Below are 13,227 nucleotides of genomic sequence, written 5' to 3'. Positions count from 1 at the left end.
ATAAAACAGGTTGTTTTCCTCAGCCAGCTCATTGTATTACTAATCATCATTCCCACCTAAAAAAATAAACCATCTCTGTACAAAAAAAGGTATTGGTAACCAACATTTATTTACCATTTGTCAACTTTACAATAAAACCATAACATCTGTCAACATTAGCAAAATAAAGAACAGTATCAGTCCCAATGTATTTACAGAGACATTAAAGTAGAGTCAGGCTTACACACACCAGACAGATGAACAATTTCTTGCTTCCTTTTAAAACTGCAACACTGAACATGTCAAACTCAAGCGTGTTTTTTTTTTTTTTTTTTACCCCACTAAGATAAAAAATCTAAAGTTGCTCCTTATGTTTCTTCTTTAAAAACAAAACAAAACAACAGCTTCTCTGAATCTTTAAAATGGTTCTCTAAAAGGTACACCACAAAATACTTCAAATTTGGGGTGAAAATATAGGAATGTAGAAAGTTGGCAAGTCTCTTTTTTTTCCTCCTCAAATTTCTGATTTCTTGTTCTTGTTGTTTTTCTAAAAATGGGATGAATAGTCATTTCATGTGGTGGTTGGGTTGGTGTCCTGTCCTATCCAGTTCATTCCTACACGTGGACGCGTCTTTTTGTTGAGTCGGGTGTTTTTAGGGAAAAGACGGGTCAACTCGACTCCCATCCATAACCGTGTTCCACTTTGCGGTCCAATAAATCCCATTGTTCCCATAGCAACCAGCACATAATACCACCAGGTTTGACCCTGTCTCGCCGTAACCAGGGAAGTGAACTAGTACCATGACAAAAGTGACACATTTGGAGTCTCACATAAATGTGTATATATTTACATATACATATATCCATACATATGTATACATATAGACATATATATAGAAATATATATTTATAACTATTTTCTCTCTCTCTCTCTCTTGAAAAACAGTTCACACAGTCCTTTGTTGTGGGTAAAGATACAATCACTCTGCATTCTGTTGGGAGGGGGCTACTGCCGCGGGGGTCGAGCTGGCCTCCTCTGTTGGTTTGGTGGGCTCTGGGGCAGGTGCAGCCGCCTCCTTTACCTCCTCCTCCTTAGGTGCCTCCTCTGCTTTAGCCTGCGCCTCGTCGGCCTTAGGGGCTTCTGCAGTAGCCGTCACAACCTCTTCCTCCTCTGCTTTCTTCTCCTCCGTAGCCACAGCGGCTCCGTTCTCTGCAGGTTTCTCCTCAGCGGAAGCGGCCGCCTCCTCCTCCTTCACCTCCTCCTTCTTGGTCTTCTTCAGTTTCAGGCCCTTGAAGTTGAAAGATTTCTTCAGGAAGAAATTCTTCTTCTTCTTGGAGATATCCTTGGCAGCGGCCTCACCTTCCTGTTTGGCGGCCTCGCCATCGGGCGCTGGCTCGATGGCGTCCCCTCCAGCACCCGCTTCAGGCTCCTTGGCGTCGGCAGAACCATTTGGAGCGGCCGTGTCTGTGGCATCACCATTGGACTTGACATGACCGTTCTCCTAGAAGAGGGAAAGAATTAAGGAACCAAATAAGTATTATGGTTCTTAAAAACAATATATACAATTCAATCAATAAAGATAATGCAATTTACAGAAGTTTACACTGTAAACAACAACAACAAAACCACCATCAGAACATTTAGATTTATAACGATGTGTCGAAACGTCGTGCTCATCAATAAACCAGGTTTTGTCGCTCAAAAGGCGACGCCTTGTAGTGCAACCAGAGAACGACAGGCGGCGACAGTGACACGCAGACCTAACATGTGGTCCACAGCTCTCCCACTAGAAACCACACAGACCGAGGCATCTCTCTCAACAAAGACTTGAACCAATCGATGAAAATGGAAGAAAAAAAATGAAAAATTGTAGTAATACTGCCAATGAACCCGATGATCCATTGACAAAATACTGATTGTACTGTAATTTTGTGAGGTGAAAACGCGATTTTTATTGTCGATTGTGTATGTTTATCTATAAAATAACGTTTACAAGTCACTGATCGAGACAATGTCTAGACTCGCCGGTTCCGAAGGGGGGGGGCTGCATAAATTAAACTGACAACTGCTGAAACCCTCCTTTTCAATCCATAATTCACCAATTGGCTCTCTCATATCTTATGCATGAGGGGTAGCTTGCCTACGTGCACCCTTGCCTTTCCAAACCCCCTCCTCCTCATGGCATGTTGATATGAAACTGTATCAGATACACGGGCTTGGGAAGGGAACGAGTTAGCTATTACGGCTATCTGAAACCTGGATTAGCATGCTAATACACCGGTGGTCCCTGTTCTCGTTCCAAAACATACATACCTCATTAGCTATCTAACTTGTTGTGTTTAAAAAAATATATATAAATATATGTATATTTTCAAACAGCAGATCGTGGCATTAGCAGCAATACACGTTTTTGGATTTGATCCTCCCGCGTCTGGATGAAGTGTCCGTAGTTATTCATCACTGGACACCATGTTAGTTTAGCAAGTCAACCAACTTGTGCCCTTATTTATCACTCTGACTGAACCAAGATGCACATTTACCCCCACCACCCCCCCAAAAAAATATCTAAACAGACAAACCTCACCTTCAAATGAATTGCAACTTAATAATAAAAACACAACATCCTTGTTTTTTTTAAAGATACTTTGAGTGAGTTCGGTGAAGGGTGTACGGTGTGGTCCGGGGATGAGAGAGCGGTTACATACCTGTCCATTCGGTTTGACGGTGGCGGCATCCGCAGCATTCGCCTCCACAGCTACCCCTCCCTTGGACGCTTGGGAACCCATCGTTATTCGGTGTTTATCAAAGAGAATTAAACCAACAACAAAATGTTTGTCTCAATTTAATCCAGCTCCCGGGCAGTAGTATGGATCCAATGACAAAATGTGATTTTTTTGTGTGGGGGGGGTGGTCCTTGCTAGTTTCCTTGGCGTTTTCTCCGGAGTTGAACCTCTCACTCCAGTAGAAATATACCCACTAGATTCGACTCTGGTTGAACGCAGAGCTTGAAGACGGACCAAGGTACCGCCCACAGGCGTGGTCACACGACTAGATATCCAATCAACAGTTACCACAGCCACAAAGTCATAATTATGGCTAAACCCAGCCTATTTCTTTCATTTCTCTTCATAAAATCTGATTTTAAACCTAACCCTGACATGAACCCTAACCACATTGCTAACGTTATTCCTAACCTTAAATTAAGAACAAAAGCTATTTTTTTGTTTTCATAAATGTTAAGAAATAGACAATTTTGACTTTGTGTTTGTGGTAAATAGTAACAACCAACACAACATCCTCTCTCCCTCATCATATTCCGCAATTGGACAGGCTCGAGCTACTGAGTGGCGATAATTGTTAATGTTTGAAAGTTTAACTCGATAATACTAACCATTTTAACCATGATACCAGTTTAAAGTGTTGTGTAGAATAGTGGCAAAGTACGTTTTAGTCGCGCGCATTTATTTTTGAACCAGTCATTTAAATGTCTTGCCACTTTGCCGAATAGATCGAACGACTTGACTACCGTGACATCTCACGAGGTTTATTTGTTACCTTCAGCTTTGTTAACAACAACAACAACAACAACATATCACCACAACAACATGTCAACGTGACCATCACGCACATTCCAACCGTTTATCCACACAAACATACACTCTACAGCTGTTTAGCCAACGTATATATTCAGCACACATATCCAAGACATCCACTTCCAATCACCTTTTAAAGATCACATGATTAATGCACATTTTTTTTACTAATAGCACCGAATTCAATTGTAGTGCTGATGTCACATGGGTATTCAATGGAAAGCACAACCATATCAATATCTATTTGCTGATTAAAATTGACCTGTGCAATCCATCAGACACATGCCTGCCCGATGTGGCAGCCTATGGAGTACCTGCTCCTGGTCGTCTCGCCTATAGACAGTAGGTTATTTTACATTATGGCACCATTTTTCATGCAAGACTCATTCTGAAGAGAGAATAAGAAGAGCAGAGAGGTAGCTTGGACACCCCCCCCCCCCCCCCACCCCCCCCCATGACATAAAGTCTCCACTGTCTGGCTGTAGAATGAGTGGCATGCCAAGTTGCTACTGCAAATTAGTAATTTCTCACATTTATTTCAGAGAATGGGCTGAGCCAGGCAGAAACACCATCGGGGGTTAAATATTGATAGCTGGAGCGCTGTATGTGTGCCAGGTGAGGTTTGAGAGGAGAGGAGGAGAAGGAGAACTCTGATATCCATTAGTAACTAGTAATAACTACCTGTAATATTGGAAATGAAACTGCAGATGTCTCTCTGTTCCTGTACCTTGTGTAGCTCGATTCTCTGCGGAGGTGTTTTGTGTGGTGGTGATGATGATGGTGATGAAGAGGATTGGCATCACGGGACATAATATTGTCATCACTGTGTCAGACCCAGTCTTTTTTATGTGTGTGTGTGTGTGTGTTTGTGTGTATGTGAAAGGGCAGCTTTGTCATGGGACCACAGTGTATGTCAGGGGGTGGAAGACACAGAAATGCAATCCTCCACAGACAAGCATACATTACATTATATTACACACACACACACACATTTGGAGAAAGAGAGAGAGAGAGAGAGAGAGAGAGAGAGAGAGAGAGAGAGAACCAGCGATCAGCTGTTTGTCTGTTTGTGTCAGGAACAGAGTGTGTTGGAATCCAGAGAGAGAGAGAGAGAGAGAGAGAGAGGGAGGGAGATGGAGAGAAAGAGAGAGAGATGGAAAAGTGTGGTAGAGAAGAAGAAGATAGATAGATGGGGGATGAGAGAGATACAGTATATAAAGAAAGCCGGGAAATGAAAAGGGTGAGAAGAAAAAGAGGTACATGAGGGAAGAGAAGAGAGAGAGATGTGAGGGAAGAGAGAGAGAGATGTGAGGGAAGAGAAGAGAGAGAGATGTGAGGGAAGAGAAAGAGATATGAGGGAAGAGAAGAGAGAGAGATGTGAGGGAAGAGAAGAGAGAGAGATGTGAGGGAAGAGAAGAGAGAGAGATGTGAGGGAAGAGAAGAGAGAGATGTGAGGGAAGAGAAGAGAGAGAGATATGAGGGAAGAGAAGAGAGAGAGATGTGAGGGAAGAGAAGAGAGAGAGATGTGAGGGAAGAGAAAGATATGTGAGGGAAGAGAAGAGAGAGAGATGTGAGGGAAGAGAAAGAGATATGAGGGAAGAGAAGAGAGAGAGATGTGAGGGAAGAGAAGAGAGAGAGATGTGAGGGAAGAGAAGAGAGAGCGATGTGAGGGAAGAGAGAGAGAGAGATATGAGGGAAGAGAAAAGAGAGAGATGTGAGGGAAGAGAGAGAGATGTGAGGGAAGAGAAAGATATATGAGGGAAGAGAAGAGAGAGAGATGTGAGGGAAGAGAGAGAGAGAGATGTGAGGGAAGAGAAGGGAGAGATGTGAGGGAAGAGAAGAGCGAGAGATGTGAGGGAAGAGAGAAAGAGAGATGTGCGGGAAGAGAAGAGAGAGAGATGAAGGAAGAGAAGAGAGAGAGATGAGGGAAGAGAAGAGAGAGATGAGGGGAGAGAGAGATGAAGGAAGAGAGAAAGATATGTGAGAGAAGAGAAGAGAGAGAGATGTGAGGGAAGAGAAGAGAGAGACAGAGATATGAGGGAAGAGAAGAGAGAGAGATGTGAGGGAAGAGAAAGATATGTGAGGGAAGAGAAGAGAGAGAGATGTGAGGGAAGAGAAAGAGATATGAGGGAAGAGAAGAGAGAGAGATGTGAGGGAAGAGAAGAGAGAGAGATGTGAGGGAAGAGAAGAGAGAGAGATGTGAGGGAAGAGAAGAGAGAGATATATGAGGGAAGAGATAGAGATATGAGGGAAGAGAAGAGAGAGAGATATGAGGGAAGAGAAGAGAGAGAGATGTGAGGGAAGAGAAGAGAGAGATATATGAGGGAAGAGAAGAGAGAGAGATGTGAGGGAAGAGAAAGATATGTGAGGGAAGAGAAGAGAGAGAGATATGAGGGAAGAGAAAGAGATATGAGGGAAGAGAAGAGAAAGAGATGTGAGGGAAGAGAAGAGAGAGAGATGTGAGGGAAGAGAAGAGAGAGCGATGTGAGGGAAGAGAGAGAGAGAGATGTGAGGGAAGAGAAGAGAGAGAGATGTGAGTGAAGAGAGCGAGAGAGATATGAGGGAAGAGAAGAGAGAGAGATGTGAGGGAAGAGAAGAGAGAGAGATATGAGGGAAGAGAAAGAGATATGAGGGAAGAGAAGAGAAAGAGATGTGAGGGAAGAGAAGAGAGAGAGATGTGAGGGAAGAGAAGAGAGAGCGATGTGAGGGAAGAGAGAGAGAGAGATGTGAGGGAAGAGAAGAGAGAGAGATGTGAGTGAAGAGAGCGAGAGAGATATGAGGGAAGAGAAAAGAGAGAGATGTGAGGGAAGAGAGAGAGATGTGAGGGAAGAGAAAGATATATGAGGGAAGAGAAGAGAGAGAGATGTGAGGGAAGAGAGAGAGAGAGATGTGAGGGAAGAGAAGGGAGAGATGTGAGGGAAGAGAAGAGCGAGAGATGTGAGGGAAGAGAGAAAGAGAGATGTGCGGGAAGAGAAGAGAGAGAGATGAAGGAAGAGAAGAGAGAGAGATGAGGGAAGAGAAGAGAGAGATGAGGGGAGAGAGAGATGAAGGAAGAGAGAAAGATATGTGAGAGAAGAGAAGAGAGAGAGATATGAAGAAAACGGTGCTCTTTAGATGATCTGGTATTCCACATGTGAAAGGAATGGACATGGTGATGGACATTGTGATGGACATAATGATGGACATGGTGATGGACATGGTGATGGACATGGTGATGGACATGGTGATGGACATGGTAATGGACATGGTGATGGACATGGTGATGGACATTGTAATGGACATGGTGATGGACATTGTGATGGACATAATGATGGACATGGTGATGGACATGGTAATGGACATGGTGATGGACATGGTGATGGACATGGTGATGGACATGGTAATTGACATGGACATGGTGATGGACATGGTGATGGACATGGTGATGGACATGGTGATGGACATGGTGATGGACATGGTGATGGAAATGGTGATGGACATGGTGATGGACATGGTGATGGACATGGTAATTGACATGGGCATGGTGATGGACATGGTGATGGACATGGTGATGGACATGGTGATGGACATGGTGATTGACATGGTGATGGACATGGACATGGTAATAGACATGGTGATGGACATGGTGATGGACATGGTGATGGACATGGTGATGGACATGGTGATGGACATGGTGATGGACATTGTAATGGACATTATGATGAACATGGTGATGGAAATGGTGATGGACATGGTAATGGACAAGGTGATGGACATGGTGATGGACATGATGATGGACATAATGATGGACATGGTGATGGACATGGTAATAGGCATGGTGATGGACATGGTGATGGACATGGTAATGGACAAGGTGATGGACATGGTGATGGAAATGGTGATGGACATGGTAATTGACATGGGCATGGTGATGGACATGGTGATGGAAATGGTGATGGACATGGTGATGGACATGGTGATGGACATGGTGATGGACATGGACATGGTAATAGACATGGTGATGGACATGGTGATGGACATGGTGATGGACATGGTGATGGACATGGTGATGGACATTGTAATGGACATAATGATGAACATGGTGATGGAAATGGTGATGGACATGGTAATGGACAAGGTGATGGACATGGTGATGGACATGATGATGGACATAATGATGGACATGGTGATGGACATGGTAATAGGCATGGTGATGGACATGGTGATGGACATGGTAATGGACAAGGTGATGGACATGGTGATGGAAATGGTGATGGACATGGTAATTGACATGGGCATGGTGATGGACATGGTGATTGACATGGTGATGGACATGGTGATGGACATGGTAATAGACATGGTGATGGACATGGTGATTGACATGGTGATGGACATGGTAATGGACATGGTGATGGACATGGTGATGGACATGGTAATGGACATGGTGATGGACATGGTAATAGACATGGTGATGGACATGGTGATGGACATGGTGATGGACATGGTGATGGACATGGTAATTGACATGGGCATGGTGATGGACATGGTGATGGACATGGTGATTGACATGGTGATGGACATGGTGATGGACATGGTGATGGACATGGTAATGGACATGGTGATGGACATGGTAATAGACATGGTGATGGACATGGTGATTGACATGGTGATGGACATGGTGATGGACATGGTGATGGACATGGTAATTGACATGGGCATGGTGATGGACATGGTGATGGACAAGGTTGATGGACATGGTGATGGACATGGTGATGGACATTGTAATGGACATAATGATGAACATGGTGATGGAAATGGTGATGGACATGGTAATTGACAAGGTGATGGACAAGGTGATGGACATGATGATGGACATAATGATGGACATGGTGATGGACATGGTAATAGGCATGGTGATGGACATGGTGATGGACATGGTGATGGACATTGTAATGGACATATTGATGGACATGGTGATGGACATTGTAATGGACATAATGATGGACATGGTGATGGACATGGTAATGGACATGGTGATTGGACATAATGATGGACATGGTGATGGAGATGGTGGTGGACATGGTGATGGACATGGTGATGGACATGGTGATTGACATGGTGATGGACATGGTGATGGACATGGTAATGGACATAATGATGGACATGGTGATGGACATGGTAATAGGCATGGTGATGGACATGGTGATGGACATGGTGATGGACATTGTAATGGACATATTGATGGACATGGTGATGGACATTGTAATGGACATATTGATGGACATGGTGATGGACATGGTAATAGGCATGGTGATGGACATGGTGATGGAAATGGTGATGGACATGGTGATGGACATGGTGATGGACATGGTAATGGACAAGGTGATGGACATGGTGATGGACATGATGATGGACATAATGATGGACATGGTGATGGACATGGTGATGGAAATGGTCATGGACATGGTGATGGACATGATGATGGACATAATGATGGACATGGTGATGGACATGGTGATGGACATTGTAATGGGCATAATGATGGACATGGTGATGGACATGGTGATGGACATGGTGATTGAACATAATGATGGACATGGTGATGGACATGGTGATGGAAATAATGATGGACATGGTGATGGACATGGTGATGGACATGGTGATGGACATGGTGATTGAACATAATGATGGACATGGTGATGGACATGGTGATGGAAATAATGATGGACATGGTGATGGACATGGTGATGGACATGGTGATGGACATAATGATGGACATGGTGATGGACATGGTGATGAACATGGTGATGAACATGGTGATGGACATAATGATGGACATGGTGATGGACATGGTGATGGACATGGTGATGGACATGGTGATGGACATGGTGATGGTCATGGTGTTGGACATGGTGATGGAAATGGTGATTGGACATAATGATGGACATGGTGATGGAGATGGTGTTGGACATGGTGATGGACATGGTAATGGACATGGTGATTGGACATAATGATGGACATGGTGATGGAGATGGTGGTGGACATGGTGATGGACATGAAGATGGACATGGTGATTGGACATAATGATGGACATGGTGATGGAGATGGTGGTGGACATGGTGATGGAAATAATGATGGACATGGTGATGGACATGGTGATGGACATGGTGTTGGACATGGTGATGGACATGGTGATTGGACATAATGATAGACATGGTGATGGAGATGGTGTTGGACATGGTGATGGACATGGTAATGGACATGGTGATTGGACATAATGATGGACATGGTGATGGAGATGGTGTTGGACATGGTGATGGACATGGTGATGGACATGGTGATTGGACATAATGATGGACATGGTGATGGAGATGGTGGTGGACATGGTGATGGAAATAATGATGGACATGGTGATGGACATGGTAATGGACATGGTGATTGGACATGGTGATGGAGATGGTGGTGGACATGGTGATGGAAATAATGATGGACATGGTGATGGACATGGTGATAGACATGGTGATGGACATGGTGATGGAAATAATGATGGACATGGTGATGGACATGGTGATGGACATGGTGATGGACATGGTGATGGACATAATGATAGACATGGTGATGGACATGGTGATGGAAATAATGATGAACATGGTGATGGACATGGTGATGGACATGGTGATGGACATGGTGATGGACATGGTGATGGACATAATGATGGACATGGTGATGGACATAATGATGGACATGGTGATGGACATAATGATGGACATGGTGGTGGTTGTGTGATAGCTGAGGAGGAGGGGGGGCTTATTCAAATGTTGACATTGGTGGCCAGTTGAGGATAAGGGTAAGGGGTTAAGTTAGATCAGGACAGGGTGAAGGGTTACATTAGATCAGGACAGGGTGAAGGGTTACGTTAGAACAGGACAGGGTGAAGGGTTAGAACAGGACAGGGGTGAAGGGTTACGTTAGATCAGGACAAGGGTTACGTTAGATCAGGACAGGGTGAAGGGTTACGTTAGAACAGGACAGGGGTGTGATGGGGTGGAAGCAAAGGAGGTAGAGCAGGGCTGACCTTTCACCTTTTGTCATGGGAGTAGAGATTTTCTAAGACTCCATATTCCTGCTAGTTCATAGTGTCCGTTAGCTCTGTGGTTGTGGTATCAGACATGCCCGGGGTTTGAAACGATGCCAAAGGGTTGTCTCTACACTGTCTGACGACACCTCCTGAATTGAATTCCGCTGCCCTATCAATCCCTACATACATTCAGTTTGAAACAGCCATTTTAGAAATCGTTTGATGAGTCCAGCCAATGACGGCTCTGTCCCAACACATCCGTCCGTGTCTGGCAGTGGAGGTTGCTGAGTGGAGGACGGCTCATAAAAATGACTGGGACGGAGTGAATGGAATGGCTTCAAACGTCATGGAAACACTGGGTTTGATGTACTGTATTCGATACCATTCCACCCTATTCTGCTCCAGCCATTACCACAAGCCCGTCCTTCCCAAATAAGGTGCCACTGACCTCCTGGGGTATCTGGGACCAATCCAAACAGTCAGAAGGTGTTCACTTTTTTAATTTTTTTTTATTTGACCTTTATTTAACCAGGCAAGTCAGTTTAGAACAAATTCTTATTTTCAATTACAGCCTAGGAACTGTGGGTTAACTGCCAGTTCAGGGGCAGAACGACAGATTTGTACCTTGTCAGCTCGGGGATTTGAACTTGCCACCACTCTAACCACTAGGCTACAAGACAACAGGGAGGAAAGCAAATGCAGCCTCAGATGGAGAAGAAACGCTAGTGGGCATGGCCGTTCGGCCAGAGACATGTAGATGGGTGGTCAGGAAACGCTAGTGGGCGTGGCCGTTCGGCCAGAGACATGTAGATGGGTGGTCAGGAAACGCTAGTGGGCGTGGCCGTTCGGCCAGAGACATGTAGATGGGTGGTCAGGAAACGCTAGTGGGCATGGCCGTTCGGCCAGAGCCATGTAGATGGGTGGTCAGGAAACGCTAGTGGGCGTGGCCGTTCGGCCAGAGACATGTAGATGGGTGGTCAGGAAACGCTAGTGGGCGTGGCCGTTCAGTCAGAGACATGTAGATGGGTGGTCAGGAAACGCTAGTGGGCGTGGCCGTTCGGCCAGAGACATGTAGATGGGTGGACAGGAAACGCTAGTGGGCGTGGCCGTTCGGCCAGAGATATGTAGATGGGTGGTCAGGAAACGCTAGTGGGCGTGGCCGTTCGGCCAGCACCATGTAGATGGGTGGTCAGGAAACGCTAGTGGGCGTGGCCGTTCGGCCAGAGACATGTAGATGGGTGGTCAGGAAACGCTAGTGGGCGTGGCCGTTCGGCCAGAGACATGTAGATGGGTGGTCAGGAAACGCTAGTGGGCGTGGCCGTTCGGCCAGAGACATGCAGATGGGTGGTCAGGAAACGCTAGTGGGCGTGGCCGTTCGGCCAGAGACATGTAGATGGGTGGTCAGGAAACGCTAGTGGGCGTGGCCGTTCGGCCAGAGACATGTAGATGGGTGGTCAGGAAACGCTAGTGGGCGTGGCCGTTCGGCCAGCACCATGTAGATGGGTGGTCAGGAAACGCTAGTGGGCGTGGCCGTTCGGCCAGAAACATGTAGATGGGTGGTCAGGAAACGCTAGTGGGCGTGGCCGTTCGGCCAGAGACATGTAGATGGGTGGTCAGGAAACGCTAGTGGGCGTGGCCGTTCGGCCAGAGACATGTAGATGGGTGGTCAAGAAACGCTAGTGGGCGTGGCCGTTCAGTCAGAGACATGTAGATGGGTGGTCAGGAAACGCTAGTGGGCGTGGCCGTTCGGCCAGCACCATGTAGATGGGTGGTCAGGAAACGCTAGTGGGCGTGGCCGTTCGGTCAGAGACATGTAGATGGGTGGTCAGGAAACGCTAGTGGGCGTGGCCGTTCGGCCAGAGACATGTAGATGGGTGGTCAGGAAATGCTAGTGGGCGTGGCCGTTCGGCCAGAGACATTAAGAGGGGTGGTCAGGAAACACTAGTGGGCGTGGCCGTACTGCACCATCCCCTCTCTTTCTAAATATTTCACCCATTTCAACGTACTGTAAGGTTTATACCTCTCTATGTTTAACCATCTATGTATTCCACCCCCAGAATGTGGGGTTTCTTTCTCTCTGTGTCTCCTTATTGCTTTCTCTCCTTCCTTCAACCATATCCTTCTCTCCCCCTCTCTCCTGGAGTCAATGACTCTGTGTATGTGTATGTGTGTGAGCTTGTGTGTGTGTGTCATGCCAGAACACAGTGAGAGTTATCTGCAGTAATACCCTACGGATGGGTATCACAAGTTAGGAGGAGGGAGGGAGAGGGAGGGAGGGAGAGGGGGAGGGAGGTGAGGGAGGTGAGGGAGGGAGAGAGGGAGGGAGAGGGGGAGGGAGGTGAGGGAGGTGAGGGAGGGAGGGGAGAGGGAGGGAGGGAGGGAGAGGGGGAGGGAGGTGAGGGAGGGAGGGAGAGAGAGAGGGAGGGAGGTGAGGGAGGGAGGTGAGGGGGAGGGAGAGAGGGAGGGAGAGGGGGAGGGAGGTGAGGGAGAGAGGGAGAGGGAGAGAGGGAGTGAGAGGGGGAGGGAGAGGGGGAGGGAGGGAGGGAGAGGGGTAGGGAGAGAGGGAGGGAGAGGGGGAGTGAGGGAGAGGGGGAGGG

General features: G+C 46.5%; 1 protein-coding gene across 1 annotated transcript; it reads right to left on the bottom strand.

The window, feature by feature from the left end:
* Positions 1-90: 90 nt before the first annotated feature.
* Positions 91-2,977, bottom strand: marcksl1b (MARCKS-like 1b). Its single transcript, XM_021572770.2, has 2 exons — positions 2,686-2,977; positions 91-1,481 (listed from the first exon to the last, which is right to left on the bottom strand). Exons 1-2 carry the CDS (start codon positions 2,764-2,766, stop codon positions 960-962), a joined length of 603 nt encoding a protein of 200 aa, XP_021428445.2. The 5' UTR covers positions 2,767-2,977; the 3' UTR covers positions 91-959.
* Positions 2,978-13,227: the final 10,250 nt, after the last annotated feature.

Source organism: Oncorhynchus mykiss, chromosome 18 (assembly GCF_013265735.2).
Source record: "Oncorhynchus mykiss isolate Arlee chromosome 18, USDA_OmykA_1.1, whole genome shotgun sequence".
In the NCBI taxonomy this organism is placed as follows: Eukaryota; Metazoa; Chordata; class Actinopteri; order Salmoniformes; family Salmonidae; genus Oncorhynchus; species Oncorhynchus mykiss.
Note: the sequence above shows the minus strand (reverse complement) of the source record. Positions and strands in the feature narration are given on the sequence as shown.

Bases quoted from the DNA above. Each gene is read 5' to 3' on its own strand.
- marcksl1b (XM_021572770.2), bottom strand. From the start codon at position 2,766: ATGGGTTCCCAAGCGTCCAAGGGAGGGGTAGCTGTGGAGGCGAATGCT. The intron at 1,482-2,685 runs GTATGTAACCGC...TCCCTCTTCTAG, and splicing joins CCGTCAAACCGAATGGACAG to GAGAACGGTCATGTCAAGTC.